General features: G+C 39.0%; 1 protein-coding gene across 1 annotated transcript in view; it reads right to left on the bottom strand.

The window, feature by feature from the left end:
* Positions 1 to 2,536: 2,536 nt before the first annotated feature.
* LOC148085926 (heparan sulfate glucosamine 3-O-sulfotransferase 3A1-like) overlaps positions 2,537 to 20,645 on the bottom strand; it is a 36,430-nt gene continuing 18,321 nt past the window's right edge. The window contains exon 2 of the mRNA XM_087784068.1: positions 2,537 to 5,191. Within this exon, the coding sequence (XP_087640194.1) occupies positions 4,570 to 5,191 (622 nt within the window). The 3' untranslated portion in view covers positions 2,537 to 4,569. The remainder of the gene's footprint in view (positions 5,192 to 20,645) is intronic.

Here is a 20,645-nt window from a genome sequence, read left to right as displayed (position 1 = left end):
AATTCAGTGTCAGAAATTCATATTCAAAGTCTAAAGCCACTTCTCACATAAGATACAAATCACATCTGATCTTCCTTGATCCGGTTCTTCTTTTCACTGGTCTTGAAAGGAAGTATCCATGCGTGTCAAGATCTTCTTCCTCATTTTTTGGAAACCCAAAGTTTCAGATGCTTTGAATAAGCTATAGAAAGACAAACTTTACGACCACGCATTACTGTCTTACATCAATACCCTGGAAGAAAACAAACCAGGCAACATGTAGAGGACGTCGTTCTACAAAATTCTAACTTCACTCATTTTCTTCTCACCCTCATGTGGACTAAGGGTTGGGATTATTTTCAGATTAATCTGTTCCTTTTTAGAGTTATAGGCAAAAATGTAAATCCATTTCAATGTAGCGCATGGCACCCAGTGGGCGAACTTCCTCCAAAAAAACACACTTTAAAACATCCAAATACCTCCATACTGCTCGTATGCAATGTCCATCTTGTATTAAAGCCTCGACAAAAATAAAAGTCTATAATTTAAGATTGTTTCAGTGGAAGATCCAAGACCATCGGCAGAAATCTTGTGCATGTGCAAGACTTGAAGCGTAGAGACAGTTTACTTTTCTGAACAATTCCTCATGTTGAGGTTTCGATACAAGACATTACAGATGAGCACCATTTGGTGTTTGGATGTTTTTAAATTCATCTTTTGGGAGAAAAACTCAAAAGGAACTAAAAGGAACAGATTACACTGAAAATAATCCCAACCTATAGACGCCATAAGGGTGAGTAGATAAAGAAAAAATTAGAATTTTGGCTGAACCAACATTTTCAGGTTCCCTGCAGTTACTGTGGTCTAAGCATGTGTAGTTTCCAGATAGTCATCAGAAAACAAGGGGCTGTTACTTCTTGAACTGGATGAACGTCTCAAACTGTGGCCACTCACACAAGTGTATGGTCAGCAGTGTGTAATGTCCCTGACGAAGTCTACTCACCAGGGGGCTGCTCAATTCATGGTTAGTCTGCCTGTCTTTCTTTATCAAACGTTCCAACTGCTCGATTCAAACAGACAGACTTGAAAAGTCCTCCGCAGATTTCCTGCTACTGATATTGAGCAGAATGCTTCTTGACAGGGGTGGTCTGTCTGCCTTCGGGTACCAGATGTTGCCATCCCGGTTTCTCTTTCAGGCGTCCCTTTAGAGGGCTGAGCGGGAGGATGAAGAGTGTCTCAGTTTATTACCATCACTAAGGAAGTCCCACTGACCCACTCAAGGAGGAATAACAAGCAAATTGAAAGAGTCAACAAATGGACATCAGTGCCTCTGCCCGCCACCTCTCCCCGAGGAGCGCAGACCAACTGCTTCATGAATAAACTTCTACATGATCCCATTTTTCCAGAAAGACTCTCCTCTGTGCACAAGTTAAACATCATCACATCAGTCAACGTCTACGAGAGGGAGATATTTGTTGAACCGGAGAAGCAGCCAGAGGTGGAACAAGGAAGGGGGCATCAGGGCACTGCTGCAGTTATGGATGTACAGCAAGAGGGTTGTGGGTTTGAAACAAGCTTGAGGCAACTCTGGCTTTGAAAGTGTGGATTTTCTCTGGAGACTTTTTTCCACACTTGCATTGCATTTATACACACAGAAGTAAAGTGATCTCTCTTTACATTTGTCCTAAGTCCTGGCAATCTGTCCAGGGTGTCCCCTGCATCTTACATGTAGGAGTAATAGACTCCAGAGAACAAGTAAGCTAAAGTGCATTATTGCTTTTTTAAATGTACATGGTTACTTCTGGAAAGGAGGTTTTGTTATCATGAGTGATCATCTGTCTGTAAAGTAAAATAACTACTAAAACAACAATAAGAAATAACAGAAAAAAAGGACTTCAAAAGAAAATGTTGATCCTGTAGAAATAACAAAGGATTACATTTTGGTGGTGATTTATCACCTGGATTAACAAATCTTTTGAGGGTTCGTTACTCTCCGTGGTGCAGCTTAAGAATTGGATCTGAACCAGTGTGTGTAGTGCAAGCGAGATCCTTAACACCACTGTCACCCGCTGTCCCATAAAGCTCACTGCTATTGATGGTATTTCAAATGCTAAAAAAAGACATCAAATTCTTCTGGTAAAATATATTTAGAATAATAATATAGGGTTTAAACGGTTTTGTAAATGTTTTTTATGTTCAATTTTGATTAATTTTCTCCTTGTTATCATTGTGGAAGTCAAGCTACGTCTTCACATCTCTAGAAAACTAGGGAGCATAGACGAGATCTGATCCTTTATGTTGAGTATGATGTTGACCGGAGCCAACAGTGGCAGCTTGGCACCTTTTAGGATCAACCTAATCTTAAACGACTTTGAAACTTGTCACCAAGTAATTCTTCAATTCTGTACACCTTTATTAATTTAACTTCTGGTTCTCTTTCTACCTATAGAATGTGTCAAATTCCACATCTTCCCTAATAAAACGACTGAATCATACAAAAGCAGCACAAACAGGTTTTACTATGAAAAAGCTTTTATTGAAGCTTTGCCTCCGAAAAATGACAACAGTCTCAGCAGAAGTCATTGATTTTGAAACAAGATCTCCTCAAGAAATGGACTGTAGTTGGTTCTCATGTACCAGATGATTGTTTAATGCACATCTGCTTCCAACCAGCTTACTAGGATTCTGAGGCCACGCTCGCTCCGAGGCAACACGCGAGGCCGATGACATTTGTTAAGCAGGTTTTTGGGAGAGTTCTGAAAGGCGGCTGCAGTCGCTGCTCCAACAACAGTGCGTGCTATCTTTGAGGTTGATTTGATTAGCCCAAGGTGGGAAACGACTGTAGAAATAACAAAGCGAGGGAACCCAAACCAGAGTCGTCACACTGTGTACACAGACGAAGAGGAAACACCTCAAATTCAATCAAGGGTTTTGTGGACAATGTCAGAAAAACAAAATTCCAGAGGCATGTGAAAGCAAACAGTTAATCAAAAATACATACTGTGTTCTGAATAAATACACTTTGAAAAATACATATTTGTTTTCATTTATATTCTTCTCGCTAGAAAAATGTTAAAATCTGCTTAAAATATGGCATTTAGTCACGCGTTAAAAGCTCTTCTTCAAACACAAACACACTCATTTCTATAAACAAAAACAACACTGCATATTTTAGTCAGTCTTTAAGAAAACAACATGATCTGGAAGTGCTTGGTTCATCGGGGATGACTTTGTTGAAATCCAAAAGACTTGTGAACATTATTGCATATCTGTCACAGCAAAGTTTGAGTTACTAGCTGTTCATAGCACGCTGTTTTCCAAGGACGCAGCGGTCATCAGAAGTCCAAACTAGTCATTGAGGTATGATAAGGACGCACTTGCTTCTCTGGAAACTAAAGTGAGGAACAAAGTCCATCACCAGTTAAGACCGTCTTGAGCTCGTAATGATGGTTTGCCTCAATCAGAGTCACTGTTGTTTGCAACATCAAATCTGCCTCTGAAAGGCAAACATTTATTCTGCTTTCTTAAAGTGATAGTTCACCCAAAATTAAAATGTCACTCATTTTATACTCACCCTCATATGGTGGGTCAAACGATAGGATTTCTTTCAAAGGAATCCGTTACTTTTTAGAGTTAAAAAGTAAAATTGTTTGTCCATAAATTACATTATCTACTAGGATCTTTCAAGATATATACCCCTAGTGTTTGCTGTCATTGGCTGAAAATACAACTATATACTGTATATATATATGATCTAACTTTCGCGTTTACAACGTCTCTAAGATGGCTGCTGTTTAGGGTAGAAAGTGTCCATCGATCCATACTCCATACAAGTTTTGTGGGAGTTTTAGTAGGCCAATTTAGTGTGCACACTACATTTCGCATACTAAGAATTGAGACACACTTATGCACTAAAAAAATAAAGTAAGTATTCGATTTGAGACACATCTACGGACTTGTTTAATTTTTTATGGAACAATTTCTCTTATCAGGGCTTCAATACAAAAGGGGCATTACAGAGTATCTCCATGGAGACATTAAGGTCTTAAAGTGCGTTGTTTTTGTACGAAGAAGACCAAGAAAATGAACGTGGACTTAATCTTCAAAAACACACAGGTTACTCTGAAAATAACCCCAGAAATAATCGACATGAGGATGAGTAAAAAATGAGTGAAATTTGAATTTATATCCCTTTAAGCCAAACATTATCTGCAGGTTTTCTACAAGGATGACAGCTGTTTATGAAATATAAAGAAACAAAAAATAAATATAATATCTCAGCCATAAATGAATGTAGATGACAAGATGCTCGTTCTGATCTTTTCTATCAGGACCCATAAGTAACTAATAGTCAAGCTTTTCAAATACCCTTTTCATCCTCTAAACACTTATAAATAAACGCTGAAAAACCAGACCCAAACTTAAACATGGATTTCTTATGGCAAAACACATCAGACATCAGCAAATATTCAGATATCAATGATGGCAGTGTTGATCATGTGTGGACTCATGTTGGAGACCTTTTCTTCTGAGTCCCTCACTGTTTTCAAACTTTTTACTGCTGCTTTTATGGCTCTTATATTCCTCAAGTCATTCGTCCCATCCAAAGAACCTCCCGGTCATCTGGTAGAACTTCATATTGAAGGGTCTGTAAAAGTCCCGCAGCCTCTGGACCACCTCAGGGTCGATGTTGGGATGAATCCGCCCTTTAGTTTTGCCCAAACAGTGCGGCTTGCTGCTGCCCTCCGCCTTCTTCAGGCAGGGGAACCCCTTGGTCTGATTGAAGTAAAAGTGTTTGTCTGTAATGATCCGCTTAAGTCCCAGGAAGTCCTGAACCCGGCCGAGTTCTCCGGCTGGGTCGCTGATTAGACGTTCTCCGCTGACGAACAGAATCTGCTCCATGGGGAAGTACTGGAGCCAGTTGTCCAGGTGCTTGGCGTAGATGCCGATCTGGATGGCGCTCCAAGAGGTGTCGATGAGACCCGTAGTCCTGTTTTTAAAGGTGAGACTCTCGAAAGATGGAATATCTGGCTTCTTGGATAGAGTCTGCGTATAGTCTGAGATGGCTCTGGTGACCGGGTCCCTCACTACGACGATCAACTTGGTGTCGCGAGACATGGCCGAGATCCGAGCAGGAGCTTCTTTGGTCACAAAGTAGCTGGGCGTTTTCTCCATGGTGATCTGGCCCTCCAGGGTCTTGGGCATCAAGTCCCTGAAAACACAACACAACCATCAGATATTCTACATTCTTGAATCTCTAGAGACAGAAAACAGTTGTAAATCATTGCCTTGTAACACGTTTTGCTACGACACGTCATAGAGTTTAGACGAAAGTCTGACAGTTATACAACACCGATGTAGCCCGAGGCCTCGAGAAACCTACAGGGGGGGCTCCCAGGGGTCCATTTGAAAGATGGTCTTCTTCATGATCAGGGGCGTGAAAAGAAGAACCCACGTCTCAATGTAGTGCTGCTGATGAAATATTAATACCAGAGCTGAAAGCCGGCTGATGGAATAATTGATCAACAACCATACAAAATAACAAACAACCCGTTGTAGTGCTATGGCTAAGACACAAATATTAAATATTTCCATATAATACAAATATTTTACATAAATATGACGACTTTATAAAGAAAGCTGGTTGTTTAGCTCAAGTAAGTAAAAGAAATGAGAAAATATAAACTCTATATTGTACCATCTTGTTGCAGTGTTGCAGAGAAGCTAGTCCAGATTTCATGGATGTATTTTAATGCACTTCTTGTTTTATTTTTTCTGTTTTTATCCGAAGGCTGGTGGATGAAAATGATGTAGTAATTATAAGGTTTTTTATTGCTAAGAAGGACGTACTGTAGATGCCTTTTTCTATCTAGACCAGATAAATTAATCAGTAAAACAATTTAACTTTAAGTACAACTAGATTATTTACAATGTGAACGTGTTGCTTTCATTTATAAAGGAATTAGTTTCTGCTCCACGATCACATGATGGATCAACACTAGGAAAAAACACCTCCTGAACACAAATCGTTTCTGCGTGACCATCGTGACCGAACATATATGTGCTCGGATGTTGTCTTTTTAGTCACCGAGACATGGTCCTGTTCTCCCTGACACCCCCGCCCCCCCTGCACCTCCAGGACAGTGACCTGCAGCAAAGTGGGTAAAAGCAGCGCATGAATGATTAACACGCCTCCCTCCACCATTTAGAGCCGCCGCAGAGAACGTCTTTAAAATTCACCAAAGTACAGAACGCAGGCGTCAATTATTCATCCGCTTCGGCCGCCGCTGCTCGGAGTGAAGACGGGAACTGACAAAGTGGCTCAGAAACTCCCATGATAGATGCGGTTTGCTGCCGATGACACAACTACATGAACCCGAAAGATGCAACCATCGCACGGAGAGAGAGGCAGTGCAGGGAATCTGATCTCATGGTAGACACGGATAAACGTAGAGAAAGAAGACTTTGAGGCATTAGAGTTTCTTTTGCAACAACTCTACAGCACTTGATTGTGATGATTTAATCCCCGAAGCAACGCTGAGCTCCGTCCTGGACGTGATCAGATTACTCTCCTCTGGTGGGTTGAGGCTATAAGGTGTCAGGGATTTCAACTCCATCAGCTCGTACCTGCAGGTCAATGTCAAAACACGGCCCGGATCGCGAGATCAGCCCGACAGGGACGAGCCGGCGCCGGGTCGATAAGAGCAGGAACCGCGAGGTGTACTGATGTCTTGACATCCTCTGACTCTGCTGACCTTAGCCACTCCCCTGAGTCGGATTCCGCTTCCTCCCGTACAGATGTCCGGACGCGAGCGGCGGCAAGACCTGCTCTCACATTAGCTGTGCTCCGGCGAGTCCACATCCAGAGACCGCGGTCGCACGTGAGGCATCGTGACACACGGAGACTGATAAATATTCATTGAAGAAGTGAAGATCTGACATGTTGATAGACTGAAATGACAACTGACTGATCTGTGAAAGCACACGGGTTGAAAACAAGGTTGTGTTGTTTCCAGATAGATGTTTACTAAAGCAACTGTGTATAATTCATGACTTATATCGAGCTTGTTTTTGCACTTAGAGTCATGCTGTGCTGAGGCAGGTGGACGTACCACTCAGTTTTATTGTTGCTTAAAGCCTGTTTTCTTTGAAGAGGTCATTCTAAAAACTGATTCCTCTACAGCAGAGTTGTCGAATTCAGTCACACGAAAGTGCCAAAATCTCACTCCAGGTTTAGAATTGGACAAAATGTCTGGCGCTCCTTTACAAAGGAAAACGAGTCTCTTGTGATCAGTCTGTCTTTTCATTCTTGGAGGATAAATCTAGCATATTTATATCAGTCTTTCATTCTCTACCTCACAACACAACACACAGTTTTGCTCAAAGAACAACACTTTCCATCTAATTCTCTTCTTCCTAAATAAATGTTATTGCATTTTTAAGTCTTTCCGTAGACTGTATAAGATCTGGATGTTGAATCTGTGACATTATCAGTCTGTTACTGAACCACGGTTTTGAGATCGATGGTTGCGGAAATGTTGGGAATGCAGTGTTTCTGTTTCGCCAGACTGGGGGTCAAAAGGCAGAGTTCAGGCTGGCCGGAGTAACCAAAACTATTCAGCTCAAGCCTATAATGGCTACTTCACATATACTACTATCATTCAAAGAAAAGAAATCACCTCTGTACAGTTTTTGCTTGCGTAAAGTGAAGTAAAGAGTTCAAGACTCAATCATCTTCACAAACCAAGCTTTGTTCTTCACTTTCCTTCTGCAGCCAGCCTCAAGTGGACACTCGAGGAACTGCAGTTTTTTGCACTTCGTCACCTCACTGGAAATGACTTGAAGTTTTCACATCATTTCTGACATCTATAAATGCCATATCATAGTATATCTCAACTTTTTTCATCTGCATACGTCATTATATAAAAACTCACACATTTAAGGGCAACTAGTGTGTTGATTTAAATGTGTCTTAAATAGATCTTGGACTCTATTGTATCATCAGTATGTGTCTGTTTGTACAAAACTCTCTTTTCATTAAAATATTTACATTACAAAATGTGATTAAGCCCCGCCCACTGATTCATTGAGGTTTGTCTCCGCATGTCATCAATCCTGGACACCTCCAAGGGACTCTTTGTATAAACAAACGTAAAACAACTGAAACGTGATTTCAGCTGGCTGGAGGAGGGGTGAAGCCATAATTACGTCATAATGGACTCTGCTCTCGTAACCTCTCGTTCACCAAGATTTCAGGGGAGAACTCTATGAAGTAATAAGTTCAAAACATGGTCATGGCTCAGGACTTACTGCATCTTGGAGAGGAAGACTTCAACATACGAAACATGTAGGAGAGTTGGGCCTTCACTTTAGTTGCCCTTTAAGGTTAAAGATAAGTCAAACAGATGATCCGGTGAGAATAGTTTGTCCCTCCATCCTTGACACAGTATATTTGTGATGGATTTTATTTTCAATAAAAAACCTCATCATCTGTTCATAATTAATGAAGTGAACTATTTGGAATTTCTGTTAATCTAATCAGAGATTATTTACTTTAAACACACGTCTGTTGGTTGGTTTCAGGGTGTTGATATTCAACACTACATCTGGTGTGGCGTCTTTCTTCTTGTGCGACTGAAGATCCAGCAGCTCTTCCAATTGAAACTCTACTGGCAGAGCAGGTGGTGTGACAAACCACTCACTGTCCAAGGGAAATATACCGATGATTTCCCAGCATTCACGTCTCTGTCCGGCTGCAAATATGAGACGCCCTGAAAACACTCAAGTGTCAGGATCACAACTTTTTAATCAACACTCTATGCAGCGACAAAAGAGAGAGAAGGAGCTTCTAGAATGAAATACCACAGAGAGAACATAAGACGTGCTCTCACACGACGTCACCTACTCTGGTGGAATTAAATGGCTGGACGAGGATCTAAATGTAACGTACGTCCAGGCGGACGCTCAATGCGACCATTGTGCACTTTTCTATAAAGTCACCACTTTTGAATAAACCTTGCGTTTATTTCCCAGTAGAGCTCGCAAACTGGTGCTGAGGCGGTGAGTCACGTCTGAGCGTCATTCCGATGTGTAAGTCAGAGAAATGTCAAATGAAAGACCGTCTAACACGTTTTCAATGCATTACTTAAGAGTAGAGAAAAATCTTATATTTAATCTCAAGTTAAAATGAAACTCCTGCGTTTTCTTTATCATTTTGATTTTAATAGATTATATTCTTACTATCTGCTTTTTACAAAACTATATATATATATATATATATATTTTTTTTTTATTTGAATCTATTTTGTTATTTATGTAAAACAATCATGTTTTATGATAAGTAAAATATTACTTTTTTACATTAATATTATTACATTTATTCCTTTTCTTTGATTTATAAATTGTCAATGTAATATAGTATAATATAAATAAAGGGTATGATTTAAAAAAGTGTTATAGCTCTATTTATGTTTTAATTCATTTTAATTAATAGTGTTTTTTTTTTATAGTAGTTCATCAACTAATTTTAAAAATGTAGTATTTCAAAAATGTATTTTCTTATTTTAATTACTTAAATTGTTTTCAAATTACTATTTATATTTGAATTTAATAATTCAATATCATTTGAGGTGTTTTCTGTTTTTTGTTTTAGAATAAAACCCATATTGTTACACATTATTTCTACTTTTGTATTTTTTTAATATCCTAAAAATATCAATATTCCTAATTTTTATTTCTTTGACTCTCCTTTAGTCTCATTATTTGTTCTTCTTTCTAACACATTTGAATTCAGTCTAAATACTTTAAATAGATAATTTCGTAAAATGTATTGCTGTAAAGTTTCATAGTATATAATATTGGTATGATTTCATTTGTTCTATGGTTCTGTGCACACACCCCTCTATTTCTCTCACCAGTAGAGAGTATTAAATATGAAATGAGGTCACTTCATTTTTAAAAGGTGGCAGACAAAGTGTAAAACCCAAACACAGACTTAACCTGCGTTCTTCAGCCTCTGGAGTGAGTCGGAGTGAGGAGTTGGATCCGAGCCACCATCTGTTTTAGCGAACTGGAGCTGCGTCCACTTTCTCTCCCGCTAGTCTTTGATTCATTCTCCTGGTTCCAGCGTTGAGCTCTCGCCGGCATAAATACACTCCCGCCGTGTTCCTCTGCCACTTCGCCAGATAATCATCTTGTAATTGGCTCAATATTTCCTCTGTTTGTCGGCGGAGCAAAGGCCGACTGGGCTCGGGCTGCCGAGATATTTCTCAGGTCAGTGGATTCTTGTGGAGGTCAGTGGGAAAGTCGAAGGAGGTGATTTAGAGTAATGGCTGCTGTGCGGTGAAGGGGAAGCTCATTCCTCCGAGCCTAACACTACTGTCAGCTCACTGCAACACACAAGCCTTTACCTGGAGGACCCACAGTTGAATAATGGAAACAAATTAAACTTGATAATCGAAATCAGATTCATTACAATGTTACAGGAAATCTTTCGTTACTGATAGAATCATATACAGACATGATTTTATAATTTATATTATTTAACTACAAGCCCCAAAGTACACCGCAGCACTCAAACTGTTAAGTTCGATTGATCTTGATATTGATCTCAAATTTTAACTGATTTGATTTTTACTTTTGAAATAATCTTGACTGTAATGAAGAATTGATAAATGAAATGAAAGCAAATCACAAACCAATGACTTTAATGTAGTATTCATGTCAGAGAGTGACTAGTCTTGGTATATTATCCTGTTAATTTAACTACTTTTACAACTTAATTGACACTAGGCGGCCTAGGAAAACTAGTAGTTTACTAGTTTACTACAAGTGAATAAAAGGTTTACCAAATCCAGGTCCAGGACCATAAGTGGTCCAAAGACCAAAACCGGTCTCCAGTACTACAACAGTATTTATAAGGATAATAACGGCAGATAATTACAAAGAACTAAATAACAAATAGTGTCAACATTTACAGTACCTTAATATTCTACATGTGGAAATGTGTTTATGGGAAATGTTCTGTACTATCCTGACTTGCGTGTCTTTGACATACTTCAGTCACTCTGGCAGGAACTACGATAAAGTGTTCTGTGTTTTCTTGACCTACAGGAGGTCCAGGGACGGACAGGATGTGTTTTTGCCAAACTTCTGTCACTCTGACCAGCATTGAGATAAAGTCATATTTCCATTCACTCACATCATTATTTTTTGTTGCAAGGACACCGTCAGAGACATCCTCACTGTTCCCGCGGTCAGTGAACTCTTGTTATTTTGATGGTTTTGGGATGGTATTCTGACAGAACTCTTATGACCCGGGGATGAGATTAAACCAAAGCCATCCCATTGGTTCTGTGATCCTCTGGTCTTTTGGCCAATTCCTCCGACGACCATCTGTATGAGGGTGTTCTGGCTACTTATTTCCCTTTTGAAATGACAGACTACCCTCTGACAGTGATTCTTTAATGTGAACACTATCTAAAAATACTTAAAATAAGATTAAGAACTTATTTTGGTTCATGTTGTTCTGATTGTCACTGTAATTTTATAATATCAGGTGTAGACTGGAGTATTCCTGGTGTGCTTTGTTTCCATCCTCACCCAAATAAAAGACATTTTGAGGAAACCGAGTTGCTGTAAATTTACTTTTACTAGCCACACCTCTGAAAGGGAACATTGATCAGGGTCAGGAGTCAAAGGTGCACACGGGGGACCTGGATATTTACAATTCAGCGGTGAGATCTCTGGCGGTGCTGTCCACTTTTCGACTGTAAATCTGTGAGCACGAGTCCCAGAGGATCACCTAACACAACCTTTTCTCACCGCAGGATTTATAATCCTTCCAAACTGGGTCACCTTTGACTGCACACCCGCACTTTACGGCTCTCGGTGACCCCCCTCTTGGACTGTTAAGTAGCACTCGGGCGACTAGATTAGTGAGCTGGATCCAACACTCCACATTCATAAAACATTGACTCATGCCCAGCATGACAACATAAACTTAAAATTCTTATATTCTTCAGGCGAAACCGTCGTCTCTAGTTTCTTACAGACGACAAGTGTGTCTGTGAGTGAGGCTGTGAGACCTCAGAGAGGGTCTTGTCTCATCACAGGCTGGGCCGGTCAAAAATAACCAGCGGTACTTGAGAAGGTTCATGGGAACGCTGCAAAGTAGGAAGTGTTCCTTGAGAGACACTCAATTACGAGATAAGGAAGTTGTCTATTCTTGAACAACATGGTGTGCAAGTGGGGTCCCCCCCCCCCGCCCCCCGGGGAACAATGTGATAAAGAACGGACGTGGAACTGAGCGCCACACGGAGGGGACGCGAGATAACGGAGTCACTGCCGCTGAATTATGTCTGTTTTAGAATAACAGGAAGCTCGGCCAGATTAATGATGAGATATTTATAACAAGAGGCTTTTAAATCTGCTGCCGGTCAAGAGGGATTTTACATATTTAAGACAAAGCTACTGCTCAGTATCGATACAGGTAGCTCTCTGTTTCTCTATATTATTTTGAAGCGATAACATTCAAATGATTCTACCCATATAAGAACCTTTGAAAACTAAATGATTTGTCGGTTTTCCTTCTATCAAATGTTGATTTTCAGCTGATGATACATCAAATCTTATCTCATCATTGCTCTTATAAGCCTAAGTTAGCTTTAGGAAACTAACCACTAAAATAGTTTTAGTTGGTTTTAATTTGAAGTATGATGTTTCGATTGTTGTGGTACTTTCTGATTTATCGTTGTTTTAGGTACTAGTAGGTGTATTCATGTTGTTTTGCAATAGTTTGAGTGGTCGAGTAAAGTTAGTAGTATTTTTATTTTGACATATTATTAGTTTTTAATTTTATATTATTAATTCAGTAAATGGTTGAACACATTCTGAAGGTATTTAAATACAGTTTTCAGGAAATTAAACCAGAAATCTGTTTAATTACCAATAAATAGTGTTATAGTTCTAAGTTAATGCATCACTCTGTTGAGGACAGTTATTTTATTTTCTTCAACTGTGGAAGTTATTTCATGAATTCTATTTTCTGCTACAAGACAGTTGAGGTGCCAGTGCTCTTCTAGTTTGTTCTAGATGTATTTGCTGATGTTTATTTTGGTCGAGTTCAATGATTTCGTGTTATGTTTAGTGATTTGTTGTGAATGATGAATTGTGTACATTTCATTTTCTTTTCTTGGTCACTGTTGTGTGTTCACTTGTGTTGTTTAGCAGCATGTTGTGTGAGTCAGTCATTGTTCTGCTCAATTGCTCCTTAGTTGGTAAAAGAAATCTCCCTTCTATCTTTAAAAAAAACTGATTTAATGCCATTAAATAATGAAAACCCTCACAATGTGATTTTTTTAAGGCGATCATCCTCCAGTTCCATGCGTCTGTTTGAGTAAGAATCAGTAATTCCTCTCGACTTCCTCGGCTGTAGCACAAATAAATCTCTCCGCTTCTTTTTTTTCCAACTCCTATGTGACTCACTAAAAGATTCATAGTTGGCTTTTGCCGTGTGTTCTTATAAATTTATTAGCAGTATTTCTAACGGAATTCTCTAACGCTGTTTTGTTGTGTAAGGTAGGAAAAGTCGTATTAATGGTGTCCGTCTGGTGAATTATTCACTCCTCGAACCATGCTAGAGATGCTGGTGATGCTGGTGTCGAGGCTGAGATCTTTGTACGAGTTACAGAGATGAATAGAAGAGCGTGGACGGAAATAGAAAAGTAATATGGAAAGACAGAAATGCGTGGCACGTTTCATAAGATATGAGCAGACCACCAGTCACAGACGCATTCCAAGTAAACTTCCTTCAGTTTCATCTTGAATTATTCATGTTATTTACCATGACCTGGCCACAGCCCCGACTAGCCTGAGGTTGTTTGTTTGCATCACACGCAGCTGAAATCAGGCTTATTAGCATTAGCGCCTTATTTCAAAGTAAAGATAACTTCAATTTGCACTTCAAATGTCCGAAGCACTTTATTTTGTCAGAATGATGAGGTTTATCTTTGAGGAGGAGTGAGTGTCGTTCACCTTTTTAGTTTGTTCCAGAAACTTCAATCACATCAATCACAGCAAACAAGTCAAATATATGTGATGACAGCTTCAAGTCTGACGATCAAAGAACGACGAGTGTGTCGGCTTTTTTCCCCCCTGATTCATGTTTTCATCATTTAAAAAACAATAAAGTCCAAAGATCTGTTTAATGTACAGCAGCAATTCAACCGTAATAAAAAATAAACAGAAATGGGCTTGTTGGATTGATTAAATCAAATGAAATCAAATAAGAACTTGATGTCCTTAATATACCATATTTTTTTGGGAAATGATAATGAACACATATTCTTGGATAAAATCATTTAAATCTTTTGGAGTTTTACATTTCAAAACATTACACATAATCAACAATCATTTACACGACCTACAAATACATTTTTTTGAGACGTAGGGAAAATTGTATTGCATATAAAATAAGTTGTGTTATTACCTGTGTCAATGTTTCCCCTTTTGAAACACTTGAACTTCTGCTATTACACTTAATTAAAATGTACAAATACACGTAACTCCTTCAACACTATTAAGATCTTTGTAAAGCAAAACTTAAATACATGTTGAGGCATTCCCCCTTTTTTTTTTTTTAAAGAACCAAAACAAAATGTGTTGATTATTATTTGTTTCTATTTATTCATATCTGTTTCATGTTTCAAGGTACAAGGTGTACATACACTGTGTTGAATAGTACCAGGGACTGGGGTTGCTGGTGTAGTGTTTGGTTCGGCCTGGTAGTGAGGTTAGGGTTGAAGACTTTTGCTTGACTTTTGTGCCTTTTGTGTCTCTCTCCATTATGATCCTGGATTGAGAACCTGATTTAGGCGGTCTTATTGTAGCACTTCCTCATGTCTGGCTCATTGTGTGAGGTGCTCTGGGACCTTTAGGGTAACCCCTGTATCAAGGGCGACACTTAAGCCTCGCTTCACCTCAAGGGAAACAGGAATCTGCTGTTTTATTGGCCTTGTCGTCTCACAGCTGTGCAGACCAGGTTTAAGGTTTAAGACTTTACAGTAAGACATTGAGTGAGGAACCTGTTGCTGTAATTGATGTAGCATTAACCGCACACAGATCAGCTAACTAGCATGTAGCAGGGTAGTATAGGTAGGTAGTGGTCTCACTGATTTAAAGAATGCACGGACAAACTTGTACGATAGACACACACCTGCGTCCTGACTATCATCTGTTAATCATGACTTGTGTAATTCGTCTTGTTGGGGCGTGTACGAGTGTGTAATACCTGCGTAATTATCCACTCTGTGATACAAGATCCACGCCGGCAGCAAAGTGGAAAATGATCCTCCTGAGTTTCAGGCACTTGAGAAAAAAACTCCTTAAACGTACCTTGACATGATGGTGAAAGTGTATTTTTAAGATGTGAAACATTTTCATTTCCATTGTGCGTCCGGTCTCGTACGACTCTCCGTGGCCACATTACTTTTTCATGTTTCACTGACCCACTTGTGCGGCGTCGAGTGTCGAGAGACGAAGCTTCAATGGGATTAACTCCGTCAATAGCAAGTCTCTTTTTCTGCCAAGTCCAACTCTGCGGCTTCTGGGAGATAAGACAACTCGCCTTGAATATTTCCAAGGTATTCAGGCTCTCGAACATCCGGACCGTGGCTTCATTTGGAGAATCTAATTGCCTCTTCCGTCTGTGTTTCTCCTTTTTAACATTTGACAATTTGCAGTAGGAAAAGAAAATCGACTTGCTTCAACCAGAGAGTTGTTCAACGGGTATTAAAAATTAAGCCTGATTCAAACACAAAAAAAAGCCTTGTGTCGAACGCTAGAGTGTAAAATTAAATGTGAATTTGCTCAGAGCCAAATGGAAGGCTTTGAAGGGAACTGCACTCAATAATTACCCACGACAAAAGGCTTGAGCTTTTGTCTTCTGGACCATTACCATGGTGATTTTCAAGCTGCTGGAACATTCAATATAAACATTTCAGTCAACAGAGTGTGCCACATGGAAAGATATGAGGAGCAGCGCTGCTGGCTGGCGTCCTGCTCCTGTGTTCTCCTCGAAGCTGCTCAAATATTAAAGTGGCGAATGAGAAGCTTGTGATTGAGGCGAAAGTCTGATAACCGAGGCTTTGTTCCACATCTACAAACGGGTGTCGAATGACGGGCCTTCAATAAATCCTACTTGAGAGATAACACGGCACTCCTTGAATCCCGACACAACTTCAGAAAACCTGTGATATTTGATATTGTTTTTGAATAATCTGCGATTCTCTCTTAGGAACCCCTCTTATACAGTTGCTCGGTCTACCCAAAATAATAAGTCCTGACTACCTAAAATATACTTCCTCATACTGGGCATACAGTGTGTCTCCGCCTGGACACCTCGATTCATCCGAAGTCACTGATAGAAAAGCTCCTGGCAAAGCTCCACCTCAGCAGATAGTAGTTAATCGGACACATTTTCCTCAGCATAGCCGACTTCTCGACAAAGAAGTGAATCTTCACTCGGCCCCCGAAGGCTGATAAACACTATGAGATACTGCGGCGCCAACCAGTTTCATAACAAACAGAACCACAGATGTTCTCGCGCCGAGGCCGAAGCTACAGCGAGAGTTTGTAAGAAAGAGAAGCGTAACCGTAGCATACCTGGTTTATAGCATCTCTCTTGTGAAACGTTTCTAATCATTAGCTCAGAATTACATTATATATTTATCATGTCTAATCACAAAGACATCAACATATTTAGCAACAGTGGTCGTCAACACTGAGTCTGGTTCTTCTCGAGGTTTCATCGCCAGTGTCACGCTGTGTTTTTATCATTGTGGATTCGGTGGGATCTGTTTTTCTTTGTCTCCAAAAAAGTCATAATTAAACTATCAGGGTTGAGAATTGGACTCTTTGTTTTCGGTGCCTCTGCTGGACTTTCTCGTCGTTACATGTCATGTGCTCTATCTGTTTGTCACATGACCTACCAGTGTTTCCTGTCTGAGAATCATCTCAATGTGTGTCACCTGTGTCTTTTTTCATGTCTTTGTTCATTTAAGCCCCAGTGTTTTATTCAGTCTTTGTCTGTTATTGCCAGTTGTTAAGTAAATGAATGTACTCTGGAATTCTTAGTTTCCATTTTGACAAGTTTCTGTTTTAGACAAGAATTTTTGATTTTGGTTGGACCTTTTCTGGAATAAATTATTTGACTAAAGTAGTATTTTTTTTTACTTTATCTGCTTTTGGGTCGGCCCTACACACACACTATCATAAACTGTTTCTTGAGATAACTTATTTATGATAAGACACTTTAAATAAAATTGAATTGAACACATACAACAACTATTAAGTAAATATTTGGTTTGGTGTTAAAAGCCTCACAAAGTTTCAGCTTCCTTTTAATTACTATAATCTCGAAGTAAAAGGTTTATAATTGTTCATAAATCGCAAGTATAAAATGAGTAAAATTATGTGAACTGACTGGATGACAATTAGAAAAAATAGTGTAGTTTACTAAAACTAATAACTATATGTATGTATATTATTGTATACTTGTCCAGGAAGTGTCCCAGTGTCAGTATAAAACCCAACTAGAACGATACAATAATTTATACATCTTTTTTTTTACATAAAATACATCGTTATGAGCAGACTTTGAATGACATTTTACTCTGAAACATCAACAAAAAAGTAAAAACTATGGCAAAAACACACATTAGGTAAAATACGTTTTTGACACAGTGATCAAAGTGAAAGGAGTGATCAAATTAAGGTGGTCTGTCTTCCATTCAGAGGCTCATCTGATACACAGTCAAATGGATACATGTGGCTCTAGAGTTGTACTTCGCTCAGCTCTGTCTTCAACATTCACCTTCATGGTTGATTCTACAGCCTCAAAAATGAATGAGGCAAAAGAAGGAATCAATTTAAACTTGGACAATCAGTCAAATATCAGATATCTTTCTGCAAATCAAGTCGCTTCCTCCACCGCCCATCTCATCAAGACGGGAAAGGCTCATTAAACACCGTCTTGTGAAATCAAAGATGAAGGTTTTATTGGGGTGATCGGTGGCAGGAGACGTGAGTGGATTCTGGATTTTGTCCTTTTGAAGGATTGAACTCAAGTGACGAAAGCTGTTCTCACCTCGCGACGGAGAACAAAGTTAGAAATCCTGTTGTTGATTTTGGTACGTTTCAACTCAGTCGCTGCAATTTATCTTCGTTCAAAACCATCTGGACGATGATGAATTACATCCAATGTCAAACTCTGGCAAACAAACAATCAACAATTCTCCACTTTTAAACCTGAGTGGTTCCAGTTTCTTTCCACATCTGGTTCTCATTTCTCCAGACGGTGCTGAAACTTACTTTGACTTGTGTCTCAATGTCACTCGCTCGACCGGCGTGTCAGAGCGGCAATATTGCCGCAGAGTTACGATGGATAAGCAGCGTTCGGCGGACTGCTGTGACTGCCAGACACCAGTAGAATCAATATATTTGTCGAGGGTTTTACCGACGGCACAATGTATTCTTTGTTTGACTCTCCTGTTGAAGTTGAAACTTTTTCAAATACTACATTCAAAGTAATTTTATTTAAACAAAGCTGACGACTGAAGTTTTCATAAAGTGACATATTTTCAGTTAAACCTCAAACTTTGGTATCAGGACAATCTGACCTTTGACCCAGCCTGTCATGGGTCTGGGGCATTCGGTCAGGTGGTCATAATGTTATGGTTCTTCATTTTAAAATTCCGTACCAAAATACAAGACGATAAATGAAAAATATACGCGTGCAAAACGTCTCAAATCAAGATATCATCGGCATTTTTAAACTTCACTTGAAATCTGTCACCGTTTTCCACTTGACCTTACTCACTGTTCCCAAAGAACCAGCAGAAGAATTCCAGTCGCGCTCACTTGGAAATGGAGGAATGAATAATGGGAGCGCAGACTGTTTAACATGCGTGTTTGCGGTTGATCAGTCGTACCACACAACAGAATTGTGAGATGAAAAAAGACACTCGTGCGCATGATGTCACTCGTGTCCTCAAAACCCAAATCTGAGTCAGAACGTCCGTTTGATCAGCATCTCCTCGCGCAGCTCGGTATAAACACACTGATATTAATACTTCCCGCACGAGGAGGAGAAAAAACACAATTAAAGTAAAAACTGACAAGATGAAAACCGCTTTTTTTTTTTGGCTTCCTTCTGTGACTGCAGACCACCTGGGATTTTCTAAAATAGAACCACATCAGAAAGGAAGTCATTGTGCTATGTAAATCTAAGAATCTATAGAAGACAAATTTAGTCCGACGAAGGATTCTGAATGTATTCTTGCTCTTATCAGCATTAATGTGTGTTTCTGGACTCGTGGCTGTGATGCTTACGATGCTTTTAAAGTTCTTTTCATTTGTGGTTTTAGTCCAACTACAGCTTGTGCTCTTAAACTGAGAGGGTTTTCTGAGAGAAACTCTGGTCTGCAGTAGAAGAGGCAATATTCTCTCTTTATCATTGTGTTCTGTATTAAAAGGTTTGCTACATTAGCTTGTAATATTTGCATTTTACTGTATTTCTACGTTTTAAAATCAGTTGCACATTCTTTTTTTAATTGATACAATACTTTAATACTTAAGTACTTAGTAGCATCCAGATCAGCATTAATGTACTTTGTGACCAAACACTTTGTAACCAAACATTCATGCTTAGCAGCTTCACAATTAATGATTAATAACAATAAATAAATAAATACTGTATTAATGTTTTATATATATTCCAAAATCTAAAGTTTAACCAAAATATTAAATAAATTGTGCTAGTTTAAGTTCAAGTAATCTGAACAATGTCCCAATGTCGTAACAGACGAGCACCATGTGTGTGTGATGTTTTTAAGGGCATCGTTTTGGAGGAAGATAAATATAAAAATACAAATACATTTCTGCCTATAACTAACTATAAAAAGAGTGTAGTTTGAATTTTGGTGATGAATTTGGCGACCTAATGCTGTTTGTCTGTGTGTAAGCAAAATAACTCAAAAGGTTGTGAAGTTTTTGAATATATACAGTATATATGTTCAATGCTATTCACTATAAGAATATATAGGATGTTTCATTCAGTATTAGCAAATAAAACAATTTTAATTCAATAAACTGTATGAATTTAACTACAGGGATGCATGACAAATTTGACACAAGGAAAACAGCGAAGCTAACGTCATCCGTGGTTAAGTGGTTGCAGGACTCTTTATGTTCACGCAGGCAAATTCATTCTTCCATTGCTAAACTAATAATAATGGAAAATATATTGATTTGATTATTGCTGAGTAAAAATAAAATGAGCACCTTGGCAGAAGTATGTCCTGACAAAGTGTTTTTCCCATATTTTCAACCTACCTAAAATAGAAACAGAAAAACACAGCTACACAGAATAGAACTGTCTACTGATGAGTTTATAATGTTTTTTGTCAAGTCTAGGTTTACAGGAAAACACTGATGAAATGGATGTTTTGGGGTTTAAAGAAACTGCCACACTTTTTATGGCTGTGGCCATATTAGCTCTTCCAGCTATTTGTTGGTTCATACCACAAAAGGGAAGTAAATATTTTACTAGAACCCAACGATCTTTCTGTTTTCCTTTTTTTTTAATAGATCACTTTATATTCTTTTAA

This window comes from Callionymus lyra, chromosome 2 (assembly GCF_982586985.1).
Source record: "Callionymus lyra chromosome 2, fCalLyr1.hap1.1, whole genome shotgun sequence".
Taxonomy (NCBI): Eukaryota; Metazoa; Chordata; class Actinopteri; order Syngnathiformes; family Callionymidae; genus Callionymus; species Callionymus lyra.
Note: the sequence above shows the minus strand (reverse complement) of the source record. Positions and strands in the feature narration are given on the sequence as shown.